Consider the following 26,601-nt stretch of genomic DNA (forward strand, 5'->3'; position numbering starts at 1 on the left):
AAGGAATGGGTGTACTGAATACAAATAGAGGTGAACAGAGTCAAAGAGGCTATCATTCTGGAGCAGAGGATCACCAAGGGTCTGTTTCTTCTGAAGCATTAGCAATAGTAGAATTAGGAGAATTGCTAACAAGTGTGCTAAACACTACAGATTAGAGTGTGTCAGTAGAAAGCCCACTGTTGGAACCATAAGCTGTCCCAGAGAAGGCATTGTTGTGGTAATCATTCAGCATGAATTGTGTGAATAGAAACAAGCCACAGTTGAAAACGAGAGTAAGTATACTAAAAGAGAATATCCGAGTGAGTCATTTGCACACCACAGAGAAGGCAGCAATTTGAGCTACATAGCATGTAATGCAATGTTTTTAATTTACCAAGAGACAAATTATCTTATACAGATTATATAGTGCATGAAATTAAACCTAACAGAGGCAGAAGACAGGGTGATACTTATGCAACAATGCAGAGTACTGTAAGCACAAAAAGAGATGCTCCAGCAAGAAACTGGAAAGGTTTCAGAGGATGACATCACAGTACCAAGCAAAAGTGATTGGAATTTTCTGTTAATTATGATTCCAAAGAAAACGCTTGCAAGTAGAAAGCAAAAGTGGTGAATAGTTGTGGACTATGGGGGACTGATGAAATCTCCCTAAATTCATTACCAAGGACAGAAAAAATTCCTGATGGTCTAGGAAAGCCAAAGTACTTCTTGATCCTAGATTTAGTGAATGGTTTTTATTAGGTCATATTATATAGAACAAACCAAGAAAAAGTGGTTTTCAGTATGGTGTACAGACATTAAGAGTACAAATGAATGTGCATGTATCTTCAAACAACACTAAGTACATTTCAGAAGTTGATGAACTCTCTTTTGACAGGCTTACAAGGTGACAAGTTGTTCGTTTATTTGGATAATGTGATGATATTTGGCTGCTCCTTATAGAACCACAACGTTTAGCTGACAGAAATATTTGAAAGACTTAGACTCCACAATTTAAAGTTAAAGGTGGACAAGTGCAAAATTTTGCAACAACAAGTATACTAGTTGCCCATATTTTATCACCTGAGGGCTTGAGGCCAGACCCACAGAAAGTCAAAGTGACAATGGAGTATTCACAGCTTAAAACAACAAAGCAACTAAGGGGATATCTATGACTTGTGGTATACACAGGCATTTTATAAACAACATGAGTTATTAAAAAAGGAAATACCTTCCAGCTGGGATTCAAGCTGGAAAATGATTTTCTGTATCAGGAACAGGAGCTGATCAGCTCACTAATGTTGCAGTATTTGGACCTTGACAAGGGCTTTATAACTAACACAGATACTAGTGAGACAAATATAAGAGCAGTTTTGAGTCAGGGAAAAACTAGAAGCAAATTATCTTTCCCACATGCCTTGAGGATGCTGAATAAGGCAGAAAGAGGGTACAGTATGAATGGGAGGGAGATGTTAACCATCTTTTGGGCAGTATATTACTTAAGACTGCACATATTTGACAGGACGTTCCTGATATGTATTAACCAATTTGGGTAGGTGTCATCCTGATTGATGAAGTTTATGTCAAAGTTGCAGGAATAAGACCATCAAATGATGTTCAAAAATGGCAAACAAAATGAATTCGCTGATGCACATCTTGCGTATTTTTTTAGAAAACACGAAAAGATCGTAACTTCGCGAAGTCGCGCTTAGGCTTAAATTTTGTAAACGTGTTTGTTTCTTGTTTCACGGTAATTTAACTAATTTCTCGGTAACAAATAAGTAAAATACCGTAAATAGCGTATAACTTCATTGTTTTAATACTGATTTCAGAAAAACAGCGTAACTTTATATCAGAAACTTGCTTATATACATTTGTTTATAGGCCTAATTCTCGTACCGTTTTTGGAGAATCAAAGTTAAATTATCTCGTTTAACTGTCCTTTTTTCATTCCATCGAGTGAAATATAAAATAAATAGCGTATACCTTCATTGATCTCAGGTAAACAGCGGAATTTTAAATCAGAAACTTGCTTATATACATTTGTGAATAGGCTTAATTCTTGTAACGTCTTTTTTGATTTTCAGTAATTTAATTGATTTATTCTAGCTAAAGCATTATTTTTGCCATGAGTGAGAAGTGCCTGACTTGCCGTAGAATTGTTAGTTCCGGGATTTGGTGTGATGGATGCAGTAGTTTTTTTCACTGGGGGGACTGCAGTGGCGTGGGTGTCGGGAAAGTGGATCAGGCTCATCAGTGGTTATGTAGGATTTGCAGCAGAGATAGGAAGATAGTGGAACAGGAGGGGAAAATTGCTGCCCTTCAGGCTGAGCTAGATCAGGCTAGGGAAGATCTGGACAGGTTAAGGAGGGAGAAGGGCAAAGAGAGGTGGGAAGTGGCAACAGGTAGCAGAAGGAACAGGCCTAGAACTAAGTCTGACAGTTTTGTGATGAATGTCAATAATAAGTTTGACCTGTTGCTTCAGTTAGAAACTGATGAGCCTCAAGCAGAGGTAGGTGTAGACAGGACACAACAAACTTTCAATAGGAAATTGAAAAAGAATGTAGGAAAGGCATCGAAAAGGAAGAAAGTTTTGTTGTTAGGCAGTTCTCATGCCAGAGGTGTAGGCCAACTTCTGCAGGAGGAATTAGGACCAGAATACCAGGTCACAAATTTTTTCAAACCAAGTGCTAGTCTGGATCAGGTGACAGAGGATTTAGGTTCACTCTGTAAAGGATTTACCAGGGAAGACACCGTGGTTATTGTGGGAGGGCCAGGGAACAGCATCGACAGAGATCCTGGGTACAGCATAGAGTGTGACCTGGTAAAGATTGCGTCAGCATCGAGACACACCAATGTTGAATTTGTATCTGTCCTGAGACGCCATGACCGGCCTCATTTGAACTCTTCTGTTGGGAGAGTTAATTTGGAGTTGGAACGGCTGCTTGGGTCGGGTGCGGGGGCTCATATTGGTGTGGTTCCTGTTGATTCTATCAGTAGGTGGGACTATACCAGGCACGGCCTACATCTCAACAGGAAAGGGAAGGGGAAACTGGCTGGGGTAATAGCAGGAAATTTAAGGGGGGGAGGCACTGCCATGAATGGTAAAATACCAGTGGTTACAGGTGTTGGAGCAGCACCTTTTTTAGGATAGGTAAGACAGAAAGATGTCAAGTTCTACGAGAGGTCAGGATTGAAACAAATCTTCAGTTTAGGAAAGAAATTAAACAGCTCAATTATATCACATTGGATCACCAATCACAGCTGTCAATTATAAATTTTCACCAATCACCAGAAATTTTATCTCCACCAAGTTGTATCTCAGTCCTAGGTAATTGCATTGATGAATTAAAGTCACCCAACCCAGTTGACATAATCTGCCTCTCTGAACACCATGTGACCACTGGTATAGCAACTAGGCCTAAGCACAATGAGAAACTCAGACAGGAGAGTACTGCAAATGTTAGAATAAGGAAAGGTTCACATAAAAGTATAACTAAAAATAATGTAAGTATATTTCATCAAAATATTGGGAGTTTAAAGAATAAAATAGATGAGCTTCTGGTTTGTTTAGAAGATTTAGAAGCTGAGGATGAAATAGATATACTATGCCTGTCTGAGCATCACATTGTTACTGATATGGATAAGGTAAATGTAAGTGGATATAAACTCTCTGCACATGTAATGAGAGAAAATATGGAGAAAGGAGGAGTTGCCATATATGTCAAAAGTTATCACTGTGCAAAAAGTATAGAAACAAAAAAGTTTTGTGTAGAGAAACATATAGAAGCATGTGCCTGTGAGCTTAAATTAAATAAAGGCACATTTATAATTGTAACTTTATATAGGTCCCCATCAGGAAATTTTCATCTATTTCTGAAAAATTTGGACTCCTTGTTGTGCTATCTGTCAGACAGGGGGAAGCAAATTATTATTTGTGGGGACTTCAATGTAGATTCTCTGAAAGAGGGTAATAGGAAAAATGACCTTGAAGTATTACTTGGTTCTTTCAATTTGACACCCGTTATTGATTTTCCTACTCGGGTGGTAAAGGATAGCAGCTCACTGATAGATAACTTCTTTATAGACCAAGATAAGTTTAACCAGATAAATGCTCAGCCTGTTGAGAATGGTCTTTCTGATCATGGTGCACAGCTAGTTACAATATATGACATAGCTCCATTCAGCAATACTAAACAGTCCTCCAAAGTAGTACGTTCAGTCAACGATATAACAATTGCAAATTTCAGGGAAAGCCTACAGCAGTTAGACTGGGATGAGGTGTACCGTGAACCTGATGCCAATTTAAAATATAATTTATTTCATGACATTTTTGTAAATGCATTTGAAAACTGCTTCCCCAAGAAAATAGTTAAATATACTCGTAAGAAACCTTGTAACAAACCATGGCTTACTAAGGGTATAAAAATATCTTGTAACCGGAAAAGGGAAATGTATCTGACAGCAAGAAAGAGTAGTGACCCAGAAACTATCAAACATTATAAAAACTACTGTGTTATATTAAGAAAAGTTATTAAAAAATCCAGAAGTATGTGTATCATGTCTGAAATCAGCAACTCTGATAATAAAATTAAAACAATTTGGAATATTATTAAAAGAGAAACAGGTCAACCAAGAGCACAGGAAGACAGTATTACCATCAAATTGAATGAAAACTTTACGAACAAAAAGTCAGACGTTGAAAATATTTTTAATAATCATTTTCTAAATGTTGTGGATATAGTTGGATCAAGGTCTTCATTAGAAGATGCTAGGCTGTTAATGGAAGAGGCCATACCTATGCAATTTGATACAATTGAAATCTCACCCACTTCTCCCTATGAAATTAGGAAAATAATAAACTTGCTTAAAAGCAAAAACTCACATGGAATTGATGGCATTTCCAGCAAAATACTAAAAGCTTGTTCTCAACAGATAAGTAAGATTCTCAGCCACCTGTGTAATAGCTCTCTGGAACAGGGCATTTTCCCTGATAGACTGAAATATGCTATTGTTATACCTTTGCATAAAAAGGGGGATAGATCTGATGTCAACAATTACCGTCCAATCTCCCTTCTAACAGCTTTATCCAAAATTTTTGAGAAAGTAATGTATTCAAGAGTAGCTTCACATATCTGTAACAATGAAGTACTAACAAAATGTCAGTTTGGTTTCCAGAAAGGTCTTTCAACAGAAAATGCCATATATGCCTTCACCAATCAAATTTTGAATGATCTGAATAACCGAACACCACCCATTGGGATTTTTTGTGATCTCTCAAAGGCTTTTGATTGTGTAAATCATGAAATTCTGCTAGACAAGCTCAAGTATTGTGGCATGAGTGGGACAGTGCACAAATGGTTTAATTCGTACCTAACTGGTAGAGTGCAGAAAGTTGAAATAAGTAGTTCTCATACTATGCAAAGATCAGCACATTCCTCAAACTGGGGAACTATCAAGAATGGGGTTCCACAAGGGTCAGTCTTGGGTCCTTTGTTGTTCTTAATATATATTAATGACTTGCCATTCTATATTCATGAAGAGGCAAAGTTAGTTCTCTTTGCTGATGATACAAGTATAGTAATCACACCTGACAAACAAGAATTAACTGATGAAATTGTCAATAGTGTCTTTCAGAAAATTACTAAGTGGTTCCTTGTAAACGGACTCTCACTGAATTTTGATAAGACACAGTACATACAGTTCCGTACAGTGAATGGTATGACGCCATTAATAAATATAGACCTTAATCAGAAGCATATAGCTAAGGTAGAATACTCCAAATTTTTAGGTGTGTCCATTGACGAGAGATTAAATTGGAAGAAACACATTGATGATCTGCTGAAACGTTTGAGTTCAGCTACTTATGCAATAAGGGTCATTGCAAATTTTGGTGATAAACATCTTAGTAAATTAGCTTACTACGCCTATTTTCACTCGTTGATTTCATATGGCATCATATTTTGGGGTAATTCATCACTGTGGAAGAAAGTATTTATTGCACAAAAGCGTGTAATCAGAATAATAGCTGGAGTCCACCCAAGAACATCCTGCAGACATTTATTTAAGGATCTAGGGATATTCACAGTAGCTTCTCAGTATATATACTCTCTTATGAAATTTGTTATTAACAACCAAACCCAATTCAAAAGTAATAGCAGTGTGCATAACTACAATACTAGGAGAAAGGATGATCTTCACTATTCAAGATTAAATCTAACTTTGGCACAGAAAGGGGTGAATTATACTGGCACTAAAGTCTTTGGTCACTTACCAAATAGTATCAAAAGTCTGACAGACGACCAACAAGTATTTAAGAAGAAATTAAAAGAATTTCTGAATGACAACTCCTTCTACTCCATAGAGGAATTTTTAGATATAAAAAAAAAAAAAAAAAAAAAAAAAAAAAAAAAAAAAAAAAAAAAAAAAAGCAGGCGACAGGCGGCATCACCGAGGACACAGAAAAATGAGACAGCTGAGCTGAAAACAGTAATAGATTATATTAAAAATTGTGAAAGCTGTGTCAAAGATATAGAAGAGTATATCTGGAAATGTGAGACATCTTACGTGAGCATGGTAGAAGAAATAAATCAACATGAAAAAGCTGCAAAATTAAAACAGTTTCACGTATCTCCCACTGGAGGACAACATGGCATAGAAAGAATCTATCAGTGAATAAAAAAAAGTACTGAGCATTAAGTGATATGAAGAAGGATATAGAAGAATATATTTTAGAGATGATAAAGACGCATGAACACGTTTTCAAAATGTGTGATGCTGATGTAGTGCTTCCATTAAAGCACACAAACCAAGGAAATAAGTACATCCTTATGTTTCAGCATGCAATGACCAAGTTTATGGTAGCCAAGCCTATTGAACAGCAGAATGTAAGGATAAGAAGTGAGCAGTTACAATGTAAAATAGTATATAAGAGCCTTGCAATATGCAAGCAAGTACTTATACTTTTGTTCACATATGACCATGAGAGGTATGACACTAAGAGGCTGCAACCAGTTTAAGAAATTCTGAAGAACTGCATTCAGAAGCTAATAAGTTTGAATGAAACTCTGTGGACACCATTAAGTAATAATAAATGGCTCTTTGTTGTCCCAGTGGACTAGGGCATTACCATTGTCTGTCACGAACAAAGACCCACCGATGTCATGCACTGATGTACAGGAATTCTAAATTATTACTAAATGTCATGCATATAAGGCTCAAATGATGATCAAATCCAAGCAAATAATACAAGTAAACGTTTATAGTGTCAAGTGCAATTATGTAGTTTACAAAAACTACATTTCAAGAGAAATAAATAAACAGAGAGAGATACATATGGAGGTTGGTACAGGAAAGAGGGGGGTGGGGTGGGCGCAAGTGACTTAAAATTAACACTCATGAGGTAGTTGCAGATACCAAAATTTTCAATAATTAGAGGCCAATACACCAAATGAAAAGGTAAGCAGTATTCAGAAGTTATTTCCTTTAGAAATCAAGAAGAGAGCCGAAAAAAAGTGTAGACAGCTGGATATGTTGATTCAAGAAAGAGGGAAAAAGTGCCACGGCAAGAATGGAAAGAAAGTCACGAAATTTTCCTTAAATATTTACAGTACTTTTCACAATATCTAAATAAAATATAACTTACCCCACTTCCTTCCTTGATCCACAAAGCAAGCCACCATGTGCTAAATGCTGTGCTGCCCACATTTAATAAAAAACACAATGAAACTATGAGTGTAATGAAATAGCCTCCTGCTGCAGAAATGTATGACTGGTAAGTATAAAAACGAATATTTCCTTTTGTAATTTCTTCCTTTTCCACGATTTTTTGTCCTGAAACCAAGAATAATACAATGACATGGTACTGGAACAAAACAACTGCAAAAAGTCAAAAGTGGAGCAGCAATACTATGATAGATAATACCAAATGATAGAAGCAATAGTCACATTACAAAGGTTTGTGTTAATCAGAAACCAGATTTATAAAGTGCAGCCTGAGCTAGAAGATCTGAACAACCTTTTCTACAGAGTCAGTTGTCATGTGACACACTTTTTTATTTCCAGAGAAGCAGCTATAATGACAGGACAAAGAATTTAATAACTACCACCTAATTGTACATTCTATCCTATCATAACAACATTCATTTGTATTTAACATTTGGAGCTCAGCAACAACAGTTATGAAAACTGTATGTATTTATCTTTTATGGAGTTAACTGAATGTAATGTATTTGATAATAATATAATGACCCAGCATTATTTCCAGATACTATTAATTTATTCAACAAATATCTTATGTTTTGGTAACTGAAGACTTCTGGCAGAAAAGTCAAAAGTGGAGCAGCAATACTAAGATAGATAATACCAAACGATAGAAGCAATAGTCACATTACAAAGGTTTGTGTTAATCAGCAACTAGATTTATAAAGTGCAGCCTGAGCTAGAAGATCTGAACAACCGTTCTACAGAGTCAGTTGTCATGTGACACCCTTTTTTATTTCCAGGGAAGCAGCTATAATGAAAGGACAAAGAAGCTTCAGCTAATTGTGTAAAGTGTATTAGCCTCAATGTGAATATGGAAATAGATACAACAATATATGCAATGACAGATACATTCTTCCAAGAATTCAAAGAAAAAAAAATCAATCATCATTGTGTCATTTAATATTATGACTAAGACACAAACTGACAATGAAACAGACAGCATCTGTGAGACCAGGAAGTAATATGATGTCTGGAACACAATGAAAATCTTCGAGTCATGGGAGGCCACAATATTATAAGAGGAAAAGGAAAGAATAGAGAATTATCAAATATATGTTAGCTACAAAGTGAGATAAACACCTAACTACAAGGACTAAACTTTCCATTAACCAAAGACCATAATCGCTAAAATAATATATTGAAAAAAGGTCTCTTGATATCACATGACAGGAACAGTGCTGTATGTTTCAAATGTACATGGTATTACATGTAACTTTTGTTTCTGTGTGGGAACTGTTGATTGTCTCAAAGTATCCAGAAGTTTGAATACTCCATTCTACGATTACCCATGCAACAATTTATACATGTCCCACAAGGCTAAGTGTGAGGTTCACAGTGACTCTCTATATATTTTTTCCTCAGAATAGATTGCTGTGTAGCCTGAAGTAAATGTTGCATTGTCCACAATCCGCTTAATTTTTGCAATATGGGAGATGGAATTGATTTTAGGTTGGAGGGGAAATCCAGCTTTCATATTGTTTATGGAAGGAATACATAAATAATCTTAATAAGAAATGACAGGACAAAATTTTGAACATGATATAGTTGACTGTGGGTACAGCATTTTGCAAACCGACCATCTCTTTAGGTTGAAAAGAAAAGTCATTATACTGAAATCACACCTAATTCACAAAATGTGTATTGCATGCTTACATTTTGAATCTAAAATTTCTTATTTCAGTGTAATTATTATAATGTGAATGACAAGCATATAAGACAATCTCTCACATTTAAGAAGAATGTTGAATACAGCAAAAGTGATCATACCATGACTGTTTTCACAGCCACTGTTTAGGCACTTGGTAACATGCATAGTTTTCAATGTTTATTTATTTATTTACTCACCAAATTTTCCATGGTGTTTGGCAGAACAAAACAATATTAAATAAGGAACACTTCCTACTGTTCTGCAAAATTCTGCAGGCACTTTGTGGCATTATGGGACAATTTTTTTATGTCATGGGTTGAGACATTACATACTTTACAGAATGCTGATTAAAACTATTATAAACAAAAGGAACTAAAGAATGCATAAAACACAGTAAAAAGTATTCACAAAGTATATGAATAAATTATACATTACAGTGAAAAGTTCTCAGCTACTGCAAAGAACTCCAGTACAGAATAGAAGGCATGTGCCACTAGGAAGCCTTTCAACCTGGATTTGAAGACTTGGGATTTATCACTCAATTTTTTCAGTTTTGCTGGAAGCCTGTTGACAATGAAACCTGCTGAAGAATTCACATCTTAGCAAAGTGTTATGTCAGTACAAACTGTTTTTCTGTCCACTGTTCACTGATCAAATGCTGCAGTTTCTTCTGAATGAGTCTATATTGTCAACAACAAATCCCATGATGGAGTATACAAACGGGGATGGCAAAGTTATAATTCCACACTGATGAGAGCAGTAACTGTCACTTCCAAAAGAAATTCATTTCATTTCATTTCTAAATTAAATTCTTAAAGAGACAGACCAGCAAAATAAACATACCAACAGTTGACAACTCATTGTATAACTGATGGCTTGACTGGCTGATATGCATGATTGATTAGCTTATCTACTATCTACTATCTACTAAGCTGATATTTGCTAAGCTTATAGATGAAGTCTTTCTCAAGAGAACTACAGAATACACATACACACACACCTGCATGGCCACATTGTCCCCGATGACTATATTACACTCAGTCATGTACCTCAACTGGGGTGATGGTTGTATTGGGTGGTGTAGATGATGAAAGAAAGGAGGCAAGGAGAAGGGTGGAAAGTTGGAGGGAATGGGAGTTAATGGAATGATAAGAGGGGCAGAAACTTCAGAAGATGGGAATGTGGCATATGTGAGTTTGAAGTGTGAGACTACAGAGAGGAGCATGTTTGTGCAAGAAGTGAAGTGGAGCATGGACCAGGTATGTAGATGGGTGTCAGGCACAACATAGGCTGATGAGGCCCAGAAGATTTAGAGATCAAAGGCTCTATTGTAACGATAATTTCCATATACACAGTTCAGAGAAAAGCATGTACAGTGTGTATGTGGAGGAAGGGGAAAATGTATCTGGAAAATCTCTGATTGAACAAATCAAATAAAGTGGAGGAATGTCTAAGAAGAAAGCCCATGAATCATTCATGAAGTCTAATGTTAAGCAAGTTACGAATTTTCATCTACATCTACATCTACATCTACATTTATACTCCGCAAGCCACCCAACGTGTGTGGCGGAGGGCACTTTACGTGCCACTGTCATTATCTCCCTTTCCTGTTCCAGTCGCGTATGGTTCGCGGGAAGAACGACTGTCTGAAAGCCTCTGTGCGCGCTCTAATCTCTCTAATTTTACATTCGTGATCTCCTCGGGAGGTATAAGTAGGGGGAAGCAATATATTCGATACCTCATCCAGAAACGCACCCTCTCGAAACCTGGCGAGCAAGCTACACCGCGATGCAGAGCGCCTCTCTTGCAGAGTCTGCCACTTGAGTTTGTTAAACATCTCCGTAACGCTCCAAATAACCCTGTGACGAAACGCGCCGCTCTCCTTTGGATCTTCTCTATCTCCTCCGTCAACCCGATCTGGTACGGATCCCACACTGATGAGCAATACTCAAGTATAGGTCGAACGAGTGTTTTGTAAGCCACCTCCTTTGTTGATGGACTACATTTTCTAAGGACTCTCCCTATGAATCTCAACCTGGTACCCGCCTTACCAACAATTAATTTTATATGATCATTCCACTTCAAATCGTTCCGCACGCATACTCCCAGATATTTTACAGAAGTAACTGCTACCAGTGTTTGTTCCGCTATCATATAATCATACAATAAAGGATCCTTCTTTCTATGTATTCGCAATACATTACATTTGTCTATGTTAAGGGTCAGTTGCCACTCCCAGCACCAAGTGCCTATCCGCTGCAGATCTTCCTGCATTTCGCTACAATTTTCTAATGCTGCAACTTCTCTGTATACTACAGCATCATCCGCGAAAAGCCGCATGGAACTTCCGACACTATCTACTAGGTCATTTATATATATTGTGAAAAGCAATGGTCCCATAACACTCCCCTGTGGCACGCCAGAGGTTACTTTAATGTCTGTAGACGTCTCTCCGTTGATAACAACATGCTGTGTTCTGTTTGCTAAAAACTCTTCAATCCAGCCACACAGCTGGTCTGATATTCCGTAGGCTCTTACTTTGTTTATCAGGCGACAGTGCGGAACTGTATCGAACGCCTTCCGGAAGTCAAGAAAAATAGCATCTACCTGGGAGCCTGTATCTAATATTTTCTGGGTCTCATGAACAAATAAAGCGAGTTGGGTTTCACACGATCGCTGTTTCCGGAATCCATGTTGATTCCTACATAGTAGATTCTGAGTTTCCAAAAACGACATGATACTCGAGCAAAACACATGTTCTAAAATTCTACAACAGATCGACGTCAGAGATATAGGTCTATAGTTTTGCGCATCTGCTCGACGACCCTTCTTGAAGACTGGGACTACCTGTGCTCTTTTCCAATCATTTGGAACCTTCTGTTCCTCTAGAGACTTGCGGTACACGGCTGTTAGAAGGGGGGCAAGTTCTTTCGCGTACTCTGTGTAGAATCGAATTGGTATCCCGTCAGGTCCAGTGGACTTTCCTCTGTTGAGTGATTCCAGTTGCATTTCTATTCCTTGGACACTTATTTCGATGTCAGCCATTTTTTCGTTTGTGCGAGGATTTAGAGAAGGAACTGCAGTGCGGTCTTCCTCTGTGAAACAGCTTTGGAAAAAGGTGTTTAGTATTTCAGCTTTACGCTTGTCATCCTCTGTTTCAATGCCATCATCATCCCGGAGTGTCTGGACATGATGTTTCGAGCCACTTACTGATTTAACGTAAGACCAGAACTTCCTAGGATTTTCTGTCAAGTCGGTACCTAGTATTTTACTTTCGAATTCACTGAACGCTTCACGCATAGCCCTCCTTACGCTAACTTTGACATCGTTTAGCTTCTGTTTGTCTGAGAGGTTTTGGCTGCGTTTAAACTTGGAGTGAAGCTCTCTTTGCTTTCGCAGTAGTTTCCTAACTTTGTTGTTGTACCACGGTGGGTTTTTCCCGTCCCTCACAGTTTTACTCGGCACGTACCTGTCTAAAACGCATTTTGCGATTGCCTTGAACTTTTTCCATAAACACTCAACATTGTCAGTGTCGGAACAGAAATTTTCGTTTTGATCTGTTAGGTAGTCTGAAATCTGCCTTCTATTACTCTTGCTAAACAGATAAACCTTCCTCCCTTTTTTTATATTCCTATTCCCACAGAAGAAGGCAGATAACTTACACTGAGCATTCTGCCTTGGAAGACGACTCCAAATACTGATACAAATCATGTTAGCGGAGTGAAAAAATCAGTTTCTTTTATTTTTATTACACCAGATTTTTGTTTCAGTTCAACAAAATATGCGAATCACACTCCTATCAAACAATATGCATGAAAATTTGTTCACAGAGACATCTAAACTGTGAGCACTGGTAAAAGTCGATGGACATGTTGCATCAGTGTTGCCAATTACACATAACATATCCCTTAAAACACTGGAAAATCCAGGATTGGATGTAGCAATATATTGAAAAGGATAATTGCTGCTCACAATATAGCAGAGATGCTGAGTCACAGAAAGGCACAACAAAAAGACTGTCAGAAAGTTAGCTTTTGGCCAATAAGGCCTTTGTCAAAAGTAGACAACATACATACACGCATACACTCACGAAAATGCAACTCACACACACATAAACACAGTCTCTGGCAGCTGGAGCCAGCTGAGTCTGTGTGAGAGTGTGTACGTGTCTGTACATTGTCTACTTTTGACAAAGGCCTTATTGGCTAAAAGCTAACTTTCTAACAGTCTTTTTGTTGTGCCTTTCTGCGACTCAGCATTTCCGCTATACCATGAGTAGCGACTATCTTTTTCATTACGTTGTAACATATTGCTTAATGTTTATTTATTTGTAATCTGCATTTCAGAGTACCATAGAAATATCTAGAACTGACCTGGGGGACCTATATTCAACCAGTGTGTACCCTTTCTAAATTTGTGTATTTATGCCAATACAGTTAGCTACTCCTGGCTTCTGGTTGACTGATAAGATCTCTCCTTTGATCTCACAAACTGGCATGGAACATATAGTGTGTCCTTGATGTTTTGAAGCCATTGTTACCAATGGGATAGATAGTAAAAAAACGTTCCGTGTCTAATTTTTGTCAATTTAGCCTTCTTAAGCTGTGCTTAAATACAGAATAATTGTATTTATATAATCATGATTTTCAACTTAGCAAAACAACAATAATTTTTTTTTCCATTTTACTGAGACTTGCCACAAACTGAATTAGTATCCCAGGACAGATTCACCCAGGCATCTGACAAAGCAGAAAAGCTGACTGATTATGGCAAGATTTCATCCTGCCACAAAAACCTTTGTTGTCTTGCTGCAAATTCTATACTTTTGTTGTCAGTCTTCTCTGAAATGTGGTACATGACAAACATGTCTTCCAAATATCCACATTTTGAAAAGCAGCTGAAGTTATGAAGTCAAATGCATTATCAATTAGAAATGCTGCAAACAAAGATGAAATGCCATGAATTACCTTGTGTGATCACATAATGAACACGGAACAGAAACTGAATTTAATGTAGAGGGAAAAACATCATTGCAGAACACCCAATGGTTGTTTTAGGGCACAGATTTTCATTCCTGAAATTTGACATTTGGTTTTCAGTACAACACTATCTTGACAAAAACCGATGAAATGTAAAAGTGTTTGAGAACAATTTGCTTGGAGAAGAGTGGGTGGACAGTTTCATTCATTGAAATGTCATGCTGGCAACGAAAACTTCAGGAAACATCACTACCAGGAGAGTAAATGTACCTTAGTTTTACACAGTGACATAATTGATTTTATGTTGTTTCATGTTTCATGAATGAATTTTTATTTTCTTTGTTCAAAATTATTATTATTTTATTACCCATGTTTCAGGTTGATATTGACATGGTTAAGAACTACTTCGCAAACCTTCAAAAGAGTCTAGAGGGCATCAGCAATTCTAACATCCTACAGTACAATGAATCCAGTCTAGATGATGGAAAAGTCTGAATTTACAAATGAGGAACCAGGTCTCTGGGAAATATAATGAACTCTTCTAAATCAGTAGCCAGAATATTTGTTGTTACAGCCAATGGTGAACTCCTGCCTGCATGTGATGTTTATAAATGTAAACATATGTGGCATACTTGGACACAAGGAGCACCTGCATGAACCAAATATAACAGGCCAAAGTCTGGATGGTTTGATGAAGCCATATTCAAAGATTGGCTACAGACTATTGTAATACTTTTGGCCAGGTGTGAAACTAGTGCTGTGTGACAGTGTGCCTTCCCATTTTTCATTAAGTGTGCTGAAAATGTGTAAGGAGCACATAATTAAATTCATCTGTCTCCCTATGAATGCCACACACTTGCTACAACCTCAAGACATGGCATTTCACAAGCTTACAATGGCATGGCTATCAGTATTGACAAAATGGCACCAGGAAGCAGACAGAAGACTGACTTCAATTCCAAAGAGCACTTTCCCTACTCTTCTTAGTGAGTTGATGGAGACCACTAATCCTAATGCAGCTGCCAACTTTAAGCATGGATTCTAGACCTGTGGCATTTCTCTATTCAATCCACAAAAAATCCTTAATATGATATTGTCATCACAATGTTGTATGGCAGAATCTCCAGAATTTCAGCCCACACTGGCTGTGGTGGGAGAAGTATGAAAGTGCTCCAGGACATGAGATACGAAAAATAATCACGTACCAGAAAAAGAAACTGAGCCAGGAAAAAGTTTTGCCAGTGCCAATCTGATGGTGGAACATCTCAGACAAATGAATAAATGTTTCATCCCATGTCAACTGAGAAATAAAGAAAAAGAGAAGTCATGAAAACTAACATGGAAAGGAAGCAGTCAGTGTCCAAGGATTTCATTGATTGTGATGAAGATGGGCAGTATTCCATTAAAGGTTCATCAGATGAATAGGGTGAAGAGTAAGATAATAATGGTGACAATTTCTATGATCCTAAACCAGGGGATCGGCTTTTAGTGAAGTTTCCAGCTAAAAAGCAAAAACCATTAAGTTTTATTTTGGTTGAATTGAGGAACTGTTCACAGGGGAAGGACTTGATGTTTGTTTGAAACTCTGGCAGATTCCAGTTCAGATATCCTGAGTCAAAAGATTTGAGTCTTACAGAATCTGAAAAAATATAAAGAAAACTAAGTGCTACTGTTTTTATGAAGGAAAGGGGAGTTTTAAAATGTGCTGTAAATTTCCAGGGCTATGATATTAATTTGGAAGTGACAGAGATGTAAGCCGGCCGAAGTGGCCGAGCGGTTCTAGGCGCTACAGTTTGGAACCGCGCGACCGCTACGGTCGCAGGTTCGAATCCTGCCTCGGGCATGTATGTGTGTGATGTCCTTAGGTTAGTTAGGTTTAAGTAATTCTAAGTTCTAAGGGACTGATGACCTCAGAAGTTAAGTCCCACAGTGCTCAGAGCCACAGAGATGTAAAATACATTTACTATATTTTTCAAGGCTATTTTATTAATTAGTTCATTAATAACTGTGCTACTATTGTGTATAGGTTGACATAATTTTAAGTCTGATGCATGAGCATGAACATGTATAAGTACATGATTAACAAAATATATTAAAGTCCTCATATATGGATCCTAAAATTCCTTTTAAAAAATTAAGTAAATACAAATAAATAACAAAATAATCCAATAGGGAGGATGATATCAACCAGAATGTGTTACAATGTTCATTTGTGTGTACTTTTAATATGGTGGTTGACATAGCACCGAGTGCTGGGTTTGAGTTGACCGACACTTATATGTGTCTTCCTCAACGACTGTGGACATTAATAAAATTAAAATAACATGAAACAATCCCTTAGCAATGAGCTATGAGATACTATTTTCAGTGAAAATGGAGATTGCTTTGTCTGTGGAGCAGCGCAAAAAATACGAAAAAAAGTGGCGGTCTCTAAATGGGTTGACAATATTGGTTTACACAAATTTCACTGTAAGGATCATATTTTATAAAGATTTATACAATGTGGATTCACCTTGAATATTTCGTGGAGTATGGTGTTCTCCTTTCATGTCCATTCCAGACATATCAGAGTTAAGGTAACTGACATCATTCAAACCAGCTTCCACTGCTTCTTTCAACCTGGAAAAAATAAAAATAAAGTTGAAGAACACTACATTTAAATAAAATTATAAGTCAAGAGAAATTTTCCTTTCAAAATATTCTATAGAATAATGTTTATACGTTCATGGTTGTAAGCGCTACATGACATGCAGCTGGGGGATGAAGAAAAATATTGCAACAAGGTTTACTTATTACCGCAGTTTTGTAGAGGATGTTTACTGATCTTTTCCACTGAAAATATATGGAATACAGAACTGTTAATATGTATTTGCATGTGCTTTGAATTACTTTAGCTTCATTACATATATGAAAAACTATAATTCTAATAAGCAAAACATTATGCATTGGAAAACTGCCTCTTTAGGTTATTAACTCCATCAAATGTATGCAAAAAATAAAAAAAATTGAGAACTGCAAATAAGGAGTGAATTTCATGTTATAGTCGATTCTCTGCTGAAAAATATGATAGTCCTGAACTACACAATAAACGTTCATCCAGGAATCAGGGCATCTCAGTTGAACAAACATTTTGAGTTTGCAAGATGGTTCAGCAAATGAATCTACTAAGACCAATAAGGGAATCATCATCCATGTTGGTATCAATTCTCTTCAAACTAGCAGTGAATAGAAAATTGTAAAAGAAATGAAAAACTTAGTTTTATCCACCAAAAGCCTCTACAACACATCAAAAACTGTGCAATAATGATGATGCCTTCAGCTGTGGGTATTAGTTTTTATTTACTTACAACTGGTTTTGCTGGTACAAGTCACCATCTTCAGGACCCTCTACAACGTACGGTGCAAGGGCGCTCATATGACACTTTGGGGGGGGGGGGGGGGGGGAACAAGACTTGGGGATATGGAATATTTTTAATTCTTTGAAAGACAAATGACGACTTGTGAGTAGCCATAATGAAGTTCTTGTGCAACACTGCGTTTAAATCATCTTCTTGAAAGAAAAACATCTGAATACACTATATTTCTTCTGTTCTTGGAGAGTGGGGGATTGGGGGGGGGAGGGAGGGGGGGGGGAGGATGGAGGTTATGGTCCAGGGTCTGGTTCCCTTTCCTCCAGGCACTGGTGTCCTTGGTATGGTGATCATGTTTTCAACACAAGATTACCATTACACTTCTAGAAAGGTCCATAACCACTGGCGTCTGTGAAAATGAAATGTGGAGTCGTGGTTTATTCATCTCATTACATACATTTGCAATGCATTTGGTTTGTGTGTAGGAGACATGTCAAAAATTTACAATATGGTTACAATGTTTTTACACCAATAAATAGTGACATAACACTAAATTTTTTTTTTTTTTTTTATTTTTTTTTTTTTTTTGGATATGTAACATAATGTATTCAGCTCAAATTTTTAGTTTGTACTGCATGAATTCATCCACTGAATAACAGCATTTCAATATCAGTGCATCTGACAGATATCTTTTAAATGGACCTACATTCATCCATATTAACTTGCCCCCTTTTAATTTATTATAAATTAATTATAAATTTTCATTCCGTGTATTGAGGTCTCTTGACATACAGTTTGGGGTGGTGGGTGGGAAACAAAATTTTCTTTGTTCTTTGTATCATGTGAGTAAACAGAATGATTTCCCTCAAATAAAAGATAATAATCTAGGCTGAAGTGGTGTCAACAGTGACTAGTAGGAATCCAGGATGTAAAAGACTCTGGATATTTCAGAGTCAGTGAAGAAAGTGGTTGGTAGTTTTGAATTGGGAGGGTAAATAGCAGGCAACAGGTGTTGATCAATGAGAGCCAAAACTCTTTCAGTGGGAGCACAATGATCTGCTACAAGGGGGCCTCCAGGATTGTTGGATGGTGGATTTTGTGGAGGATGTAGAAAGTGGGCGAGTGGGGAGTCATAGGGGTGAGGAAGGAAATTGATTCAAGAGAGAGGTTCTGGGAAGGGCCTAAGGCTTTAAGATTGGACTGAAGGTCCCAGACACCACCTCCACAAGTTACCCAACATGCTGACAACCTACTGCAGCCTCAGGGCACCACTATCGAACTTCTATGCTACCCATGGTGTTGCTCCTCCTCAACTTCATAGCACCCAAACTCTGCCTAGCTGACATTTTCAACTTGTCACATCCCCCAAAATTCCCTACCAGCACTCCACCAAATCCAATTTATTCTCATAACAATATTATTAACCTTTTCACCAAAACCCTCAGCCCCACAGAAGTTTCAGCCCTAGCTAAAGGCCTCACCTTCAGCCCTACAATCCCTGCTTAAAGCCTTCGGTCCACCCCTTTACCTCCTGGATCCCTACTAGTCACTGTTGACACCACATCCCAGTACACCAAAATCCCTCAAACCCTTGACCTTACTGAAAGTGAACAGCACCTTTCCCAATGTCTTTCAGACATTTCTGTCTCTTTCCTCATATGCCTTAATAGTCTCATCCTAACACAAAATTGTTTCTCCTTTGAAGGAAGAGTAAATAAACAAGTCTGTGGCACAGACATGGACATCTGTGTGGCACCTTCCTATGCAAACCTGTTTATGGGGCACCTAGAGAAAACCTTCCTTGCCTCCCAAAATCCCAAATCCCCTCCCCGGTTCAGTGGCAATGTCTTCAAGATCTGAACCCAAGGTCAGGGCACCGTATCCTCATTCCTTTACAACGTGAACACCTTCTGTCCCATCCATTTCATCTGGTCTTACTTAAAGCAGTGTGCAAACTTCCTGGCTATTGACCACCTGCTCAAAAGAGAAAAAAATTGAATTGAGAGATAGTGAAGAAGATTTCAGTGTGTTTCTCTAAGAAGAACTATTCCGAGATCACTCTGACTAAGAAGATCTGGTGTAGGGAGTATACAGCTCTCACACGCATCGCGCGGACACAGACGCGGAAAACAACATCTGATGCTGCCGGCACCAGTTGCTGTCCACTGGTGCTGACCTGCGTCCACTTCCGTTCCATGATGCCTACGCGGGAACCAACAAACAATGCCACTGGCACCAGTTGCTGTTCACCGGTCCCGATTACACATCCGCTCATCTATGCAGTCCAGATTCTACGCCGGGTGAGCCCAGAACAGAACTTCAATACCTTATCAAGAAGTGATACAAACTATTTAATGAACTTTATTAATGTAGTCATTATACTTAAAGTTAATATTTAAATGCTCACAAGGTCTAAAGCTTGTAAAATCATGGATCATGTTCAGAAAATTGGAGAGACATCAGAACTAGCCATGGCTATGAGAATTACTAAAGAAGGGTCTGATTGACCTGAGTTAGTAAATCTAATCAAAGCTCAGAGTATAGAATTAGGCTTAATGAATTCTCAATTAGATGACCAGAGGACAGCTTCAGATGCTCAAAATGCTGCTCTAAGTAAGGAACTAAATGCAACTCTAAACAAAGAACTACGTTTAGTACATTCTAGTTTAAATCCTCAGAATGAAACTTTAGGATTGTTAAACACCAAAGTTGACTCACAGAGCAAAGAATTGTTATTCTACGTGAAGGCACGGATGCTTTAAAGACTGAATTTGACACCTTGAATAGTAAAGTAGAGGCTTTGAAATTAGACTTAAAGAAAGAATTAACCAATTCATTGGACATTCATGTAAATCAAATGTTCACTGACTTTAGTCAGAAACAGAATGATCAATTACAAGACTTAGTAAACAAGTTAGAATTTGATATTGAGGAAAAATGTAATACTATAGAATCAGAAATCAATGAAAAGTTAGGATCATTTGAAAACGTTTGCAACGTTAAGTTTGATGCTGTAAAGCAGGGATTGCATACTTTAAAAGAGAGTGTTGAAAAGCAAGATAAATTAATGCCAATAATCCAACCTCAAATTACAGGTGTAAGTATGCGAGTAGATAATGTAGAATGAAGATTCAAACAGAATATATCTAGCTTTCATATTATTTATGTAGTTTGGAGGAATCATTTGAACAAATTATAGATCAAGAAGTTATCGAGAGAGTAACCTCCAGAAATGTTTTGACTGTTGCTTCTTCCAAACTTAATGACATCAGCAAGGAGATGACTTGTGGGAAGAATTCAAACTTATTCAGGATAGAGTAGAATATAGAATACATTCTCATAATGTTGTGTTAACTAGTCAAGTAGTGATTGATTTGCAGTGGGGAGAATTTCAAAAGAAGTTTAAAGTGAAATACTGGTCTGCCAGTGCACAAGAAAAGTTAATATCAGATCCATCGGACCCGGGCAGAGTCATATATGCCCCAGGGACATTAACATTCTGAGTTAACGGGTGGAGTGATGACCGTCAGATCCCGAGTTGTTTTTGGTGTTTCTTCCATAATAATTTTGCTGCACCGAATTCCTATCAAACTATTCTGTTATATATCCCCCAGCGATGTTAATATTCTGAGTTAACGGGCGGAGTGACGACCGTCGGATCCCAAGTTGTTTTCAGTGTTTCTTCTCTAATAGTTTTCCTGCACCTAATTCCTTTAAAATCTTAAATTATTCTGTCATCTATTCCTAAAATCTTAAACTATTCTGTCACCTCCTCTTAAAATCTTAAACTATACTATAAGCTCACATCTTAGAAAACCGGATATGACAGGCAAATAAAAAACAATCCTAGAGAATCACAAGTAAAAAGTGATATTTAGATAATGTGAACTGAATGGAATTTTATGTTTGTAGGAAATATAATATCGTGTGATTATTTGAATAACTAATATACCATAGTATATAGATTTTCTATTTTGTGTAGAATATTTTATACCTTTTCTGAGATGTGATATAAATGGGAGGGTTTGTATTAAGTTTGAAAGGGGTGGTTGTTGTAGATAAAAGCAAGGTTTACAAGAGCATATAAACCATGGCTAACACAAACGACACATCACACCTTACAGACAACTCTCGCTATCAAGTCTGCCTGATTCTTCACCATTTGCTGTTTCCATACAGTTGCTAAGATTTCCTTCGTGGCCTCAAGGGTCAAGGTGGGAATGTTCGTTCTGTAGGAGACGATATTTAACACCAAACCTCCTCCGGCATCTCACTCAAGTACCTGCAAGATAGGGATCCTGGGGAAGGGGGGTGGGAAGGGTTTCCTATCTTTGGGGCTATCTTCTTTCTCTTCTTCAATCTTAGCAGCCATTTCTATTTATTTCCTTTCTTACTTATCATTTGAGGACCTATCTATTTTTTCCCTCTTTCCATATTCACATACTTCTTTTGCAGAAGTCCTTCCTACTTTCCGTGGTTTCTAATAACCTACATCTTATCTTTGGATAAGAAGGCAGGAGAATCAGACTACATGAACACCCATCCGCATACACACAAGAAGACATTTAAACACAAACATTAATATTACAGATTAGAAACCTGTCACAATGTGAGATGTGAGACTGCCAGGTGTTGTGCGGGAAAAGATATGTGTACACAGGGAAACATGCACACACATATATTTATGAAAACTATGACGGTTCTACATCATCATATATATATATTAATGGAAACAGACATTCCCAACACTACTTCCTGCAGGGGGAGATCGAGCCATGGCCTGCAGGAAGTATCGCTATGCCAAAACCTGATTGGCTGGAGACAGCTATTTAGGAGCTAGAACCAGCCCCACAGTTCAGTTCACGCCGGATGCCGACCTCGTGTACTTTGACTGCTGAAGATTATGTCTTCGTATCTGAATTGGACTCTTACTTCTGAGTGTGTGGTACCACGTACCTTTGTGGAAAATTAGAAGGGAACTTTTGTTTGCCTCAATTAGGAGACTTTTACTGGGAATGTTATTGTTACCTTTACGTTTGTTGTTGTCATCAACCTTGTGAACTTACCTCAATAAAAGTTGTGTTTGTGAAAAATTGTGAAGTGTCATTGACAACACATATATATATAAGTATCTAAAAACTAGGATGATTCTACATTGAGTATATATAAGAAGGAGGCTTTTTTAAAAAAAAAAAGAAAAAGAAAGAAAGAAAGAAAGAAATTGCACGCAAGAGTTAAATTGGTCATGGTAGTCATCTAAGAAAAGTTCGTATAATAAATACTCCAATAAAGTGATGAATTGTAGGATAGTGGGATTCAAATAGCCTAAGTAAGCACATTATTTACTGAATAGTGTATATAGACATGGTATCTAATGGAAGTATAGAAGTTGATAAGTAGAGGAGGACTCTAGGGATTAGATGAAGTATTAAGAAGTATATGCGAAGTGTAGAGTAGATTTGTAACTTTACCAGAAAATACTTAATTATAGTATACATAGGAATGTATACTGGGGTAATGAACCATGAGGCCTACTCAGACAGGATAAGGGGGGCAAAGAATATGGGGCAGGCATACCTATTTGGAGATAGGCCGACCTGTGGCCTGAAACAATAGGAGTGTTTTATAAAGGGGTGTACCTACCAAAAAATGGAAAGAGGAAGTGCTCTCATAGGGTCAACCCACAGGCAAAGTATAGGTACTGATCCTAGGGGAAAGGAACAGTATCGTGACAAAAGTCACAAAATTTTGTAGGGATTATTCTGGAAAGTTTGAATTAAAGGCACAATGAGCATTATTACATTTTATGGAAGTTCACGAGTGTCAAAAGGAAAACTTTCATTTTGCCCACTTCCTCCAAACTACAACAGATAATGAAGCTAGTACATACTAAAGAAAAGGTAGTACAGAGTATAGAAATATAAAATGGATTACTCAAGTGTCATAAACACCTGCAGTTTATGATTGGAAATAAGGAAAGAGTCCTCACAATTCTCAAATATTATAAAAGGTGACTAAAAACATAAAAAAAGTTCGGGTCTTGATGTCAAGGTGAAATAAGAACAGAATATAGGAACTCTAAGCTAAAGATAATTCTAGAGAAAAAAAAGATTGTTGTTAAAGTGAAAGATGTATGGATAAACATGTATGAGAAAAGTATATTGTTATGATATGAAATGTTGTTGTGAGTGATGTTAGGCACATAACAATTATATACAAAATATCGTTCGTCTGATCTGAGGGGGGTGGGGGATATGTAGTGTTTTGAGAATTTCCACATAAATTCTAGAACCACTCAGCCTTCCACCATCTCAAACACATGATATTTTAGATGTGAGTGAAAGAAAGGAACCCTATCTAATCCACATAATGTGTCTGTGTATGCAGGTGTGAAATCAGTTGCAAGCAAAAGGTCAACGCTGCAGTTGAACGGCACTGACAAGTACTTGTCGGGTGATCCATGGAAGTCGCAGTGAAAAGTACACAGAAGAACCAAGGAACTCCTGTATTATTCTGTGCTGTTTGTAATTGTAACTATTGTTAGTGACAAAAGAACAACTGAGACTCGGAACTGTGAATAAACTCTTATCTTGGGCTTGCTGGAGGCAAGATGTATTTTACAATTTGTTTGTAATAGAGTTATGGTTGTTAAGCCAACTCATTGATAATGTACTCAAATTTGTTTCTAATGTGAGACGATACAAATGACTTACAACAAGTCAAATGTTTATGTGTGAAGTGTGAATTTTGTTCTTTATGAAGCAAAAATATACCCATAGCTATTGAAAACTATTCCTCGAGTATCTCATTATTTCACAAAGAGAGAGAAAGTCTTAAATGTTCCTGCGAGTAGCATCATTCTTCGGAGAAGAAGTTTGTAGAGATTCCAGAAGCCGGCTATCCAGAGAAGAAGATCGGCTGTGCATTCCTAAGTGAGTTATCTCGTGTAAGAGAAGTGGGGAGTTTGCACATACATTTCACACACTCTTAGTCGTCAAAAATGTTAGAAAGACCAGCTCAAGCTACCCAACCAGCACTTCCTATTCCAATCATGTCACAGGATTATCCTACCCCATCAGAGGCCAGGCCACCTGTGAAAGTAGCCACGTCATATACCAGCTCTACTGCAAACATTGCAAGGATTTTTGTATTGGTTTATTTATTTATTTACACATCAAGTTCCGCATGACCAATTTGAGGAGTAAATCTCCAACATCATGGAACGTGTCAGTACATGAAATTACAATGTAAAAGTAATACCAAATAAAAATAAAATGTTTATGAACCCAAAAGAAGTCAAGCCATAAGTTTAAGTAAAAGCAATCAATAATACAACAAGAATCAGCTTAATTTTTCAAGGAACTCCTCAACAGAATAGAAGGAGTGACCAATGAGGAAACTCTTCAGTTTTGATTTGAAAGCACGTGGATTACTACTAAGATTTTTGAATTCTTGTGGTAGCTTACTGGAGATGTATGCAGCAGTATGCTGCACACCTTTCTGTACAAGAGTTAAGGAAGTCCGATCCAATTGCAGGTTTGATTTCTGCCCAGTATTAACTGCATGAAAGCTGCTTGTTCTTGGGAATAAGCTGATATTGTTAACAAGAAATCACAGTAAGGAATATATATATTGGGAGACCTATCTCAAAATGTCCAGACTAGTGAACAGGGTTCGACAAGAGGTTTGCGAACTTACACCAGTTATTGCCCAAACCTCCTGTTTCTGAACCAAAGATATCCTAGAAGGAGGGGAAGAGTTAACACAAAATATAATCAGATACCGTTCGAATAGTGAAAATGGCAGCATTAAGTCTTTGAACAAATCCTGAACATGGGCTTACCACGACAATTTACTATCTGAACACCTAGAAATTTGTCAGTTTCACTTATCATGTGTCCGTTCTGAGAAATTAAAATGTTGGATTTTGTTGAATTGTGTGTTAGAAACTGTAAAAACTGAGTCTTACTGTGATTTAGCTTTAGTTTATTTTCTACAACCTATGAACTCATGTCATGAAATGCACTATTTGAAACTGAGCCAATGTTGCACACAACATCCTTTACTACCAAGCTAGTGCAGACAGCAACCAGAAATATTTTAGAGATACCCGTAATACTAAAGGGCATATCATTTATATAAATAAGAAACAGGAGTGGCTCCAACACTGATCCCTAGGGCATCCCCCACTTGACTGTACTCCACTCAGACCCCACATCACAGCCATTCTCAACATTGTGAATAATGACCTTTTGCTGTCTGTTGCTAAAGTAAGAGGTGAACCAATTGTGAGCTACTCCCCGTATTCCGTAATGGTCCAACTTCCGGAGTGATATTTTGTAATCAACGCAATCAAATGCCTTAGTTAAATCAAAAAATATGCCTAGCGTTTGAAACATTTTGTTTAACCCATCCAGTACCTCACAGAGAAAAGAGACTATAGAATTTTCAGTTGTTAAACGACCTCTAAAGCCGAACTGCACAGTTGATAACAAATTGTGTGATATAAAATTATCAATTATCCTTACATACACAGCCTTTTCAATAACTTTTGCAAACACTGATGGACTAGAAATAGGTCTAAAATTGTCTACGTTACCCCTTTCTCCATTTTTATAAAGCGGCTTTTCCACTGAGTACTTTAATTGTTCAGGAAACTGACCATTCCTAAAGGAAAAATTATAAATATGGCTAAATACAGGGCTAACATGTGCAGCACAGTATTTTAATATTCTGCTAGGCACTCCATCATATCCATTAGAGTCCATAGTCTTCAGTGATTTACTTATTGGTGTGACTAAACAACCAGATGTCCACCAGGATGAATGGCCATCATCAAACTTCGGTCACAAGCAAAGTAGGTCACCCTGTTGTGCAACAT

General features: G+C 37.5%; 1 protein-coding gene across 7 annotated transcripts in view; it reads right to left on the bottom strand.

Annotated features, from left to right (window-relative positions):
- LOC126186509 (ATP-binding cassette sub-family C member 5-like) overlaps nucleotides 1-26,601 on the bottom strand; it is a 532,505-nt gene that overhangs the window by 124,662 nt on the left and 381,242 nt on the right. For all 7 annotated transcript variants that reach the window (XM_049928217.1, XM_049928221.1, XM_049928220.1 and 4 more), the window contains 2 exons: nucleotides 16,883-16,989; nucleotides 7,625-7,812 (listed from right to left, as the gene is read on the bottom strand). In XM_049928217.1, the coding sequence (XP_049784174.1) occupies nucleotides 7,625-7,812; nucleotides 16,883-16,989 (295 nt within the window). The remainder of the gene's footprint in view (nucleotides 1-7,624; nucleotides 7,813-16,882; nucleotides 16,990-26,601) is intronic.

The sequence above is a fragment of the Schistocerca cancellata genome, chromosome 1 (genome assembly GCF_023864275.1).
Source record: "Schistocerca cancellata isolate TAMUIC-IGC-003103 chromosome 1, iqSchCanc2.1, whole genome shotgun sequence".
NCBI lineage: Eukaryota > Metazoa > Arthropoda > Insecta > Orthoptera > Acrididae > Schistocerca > Schistocerca cancellata.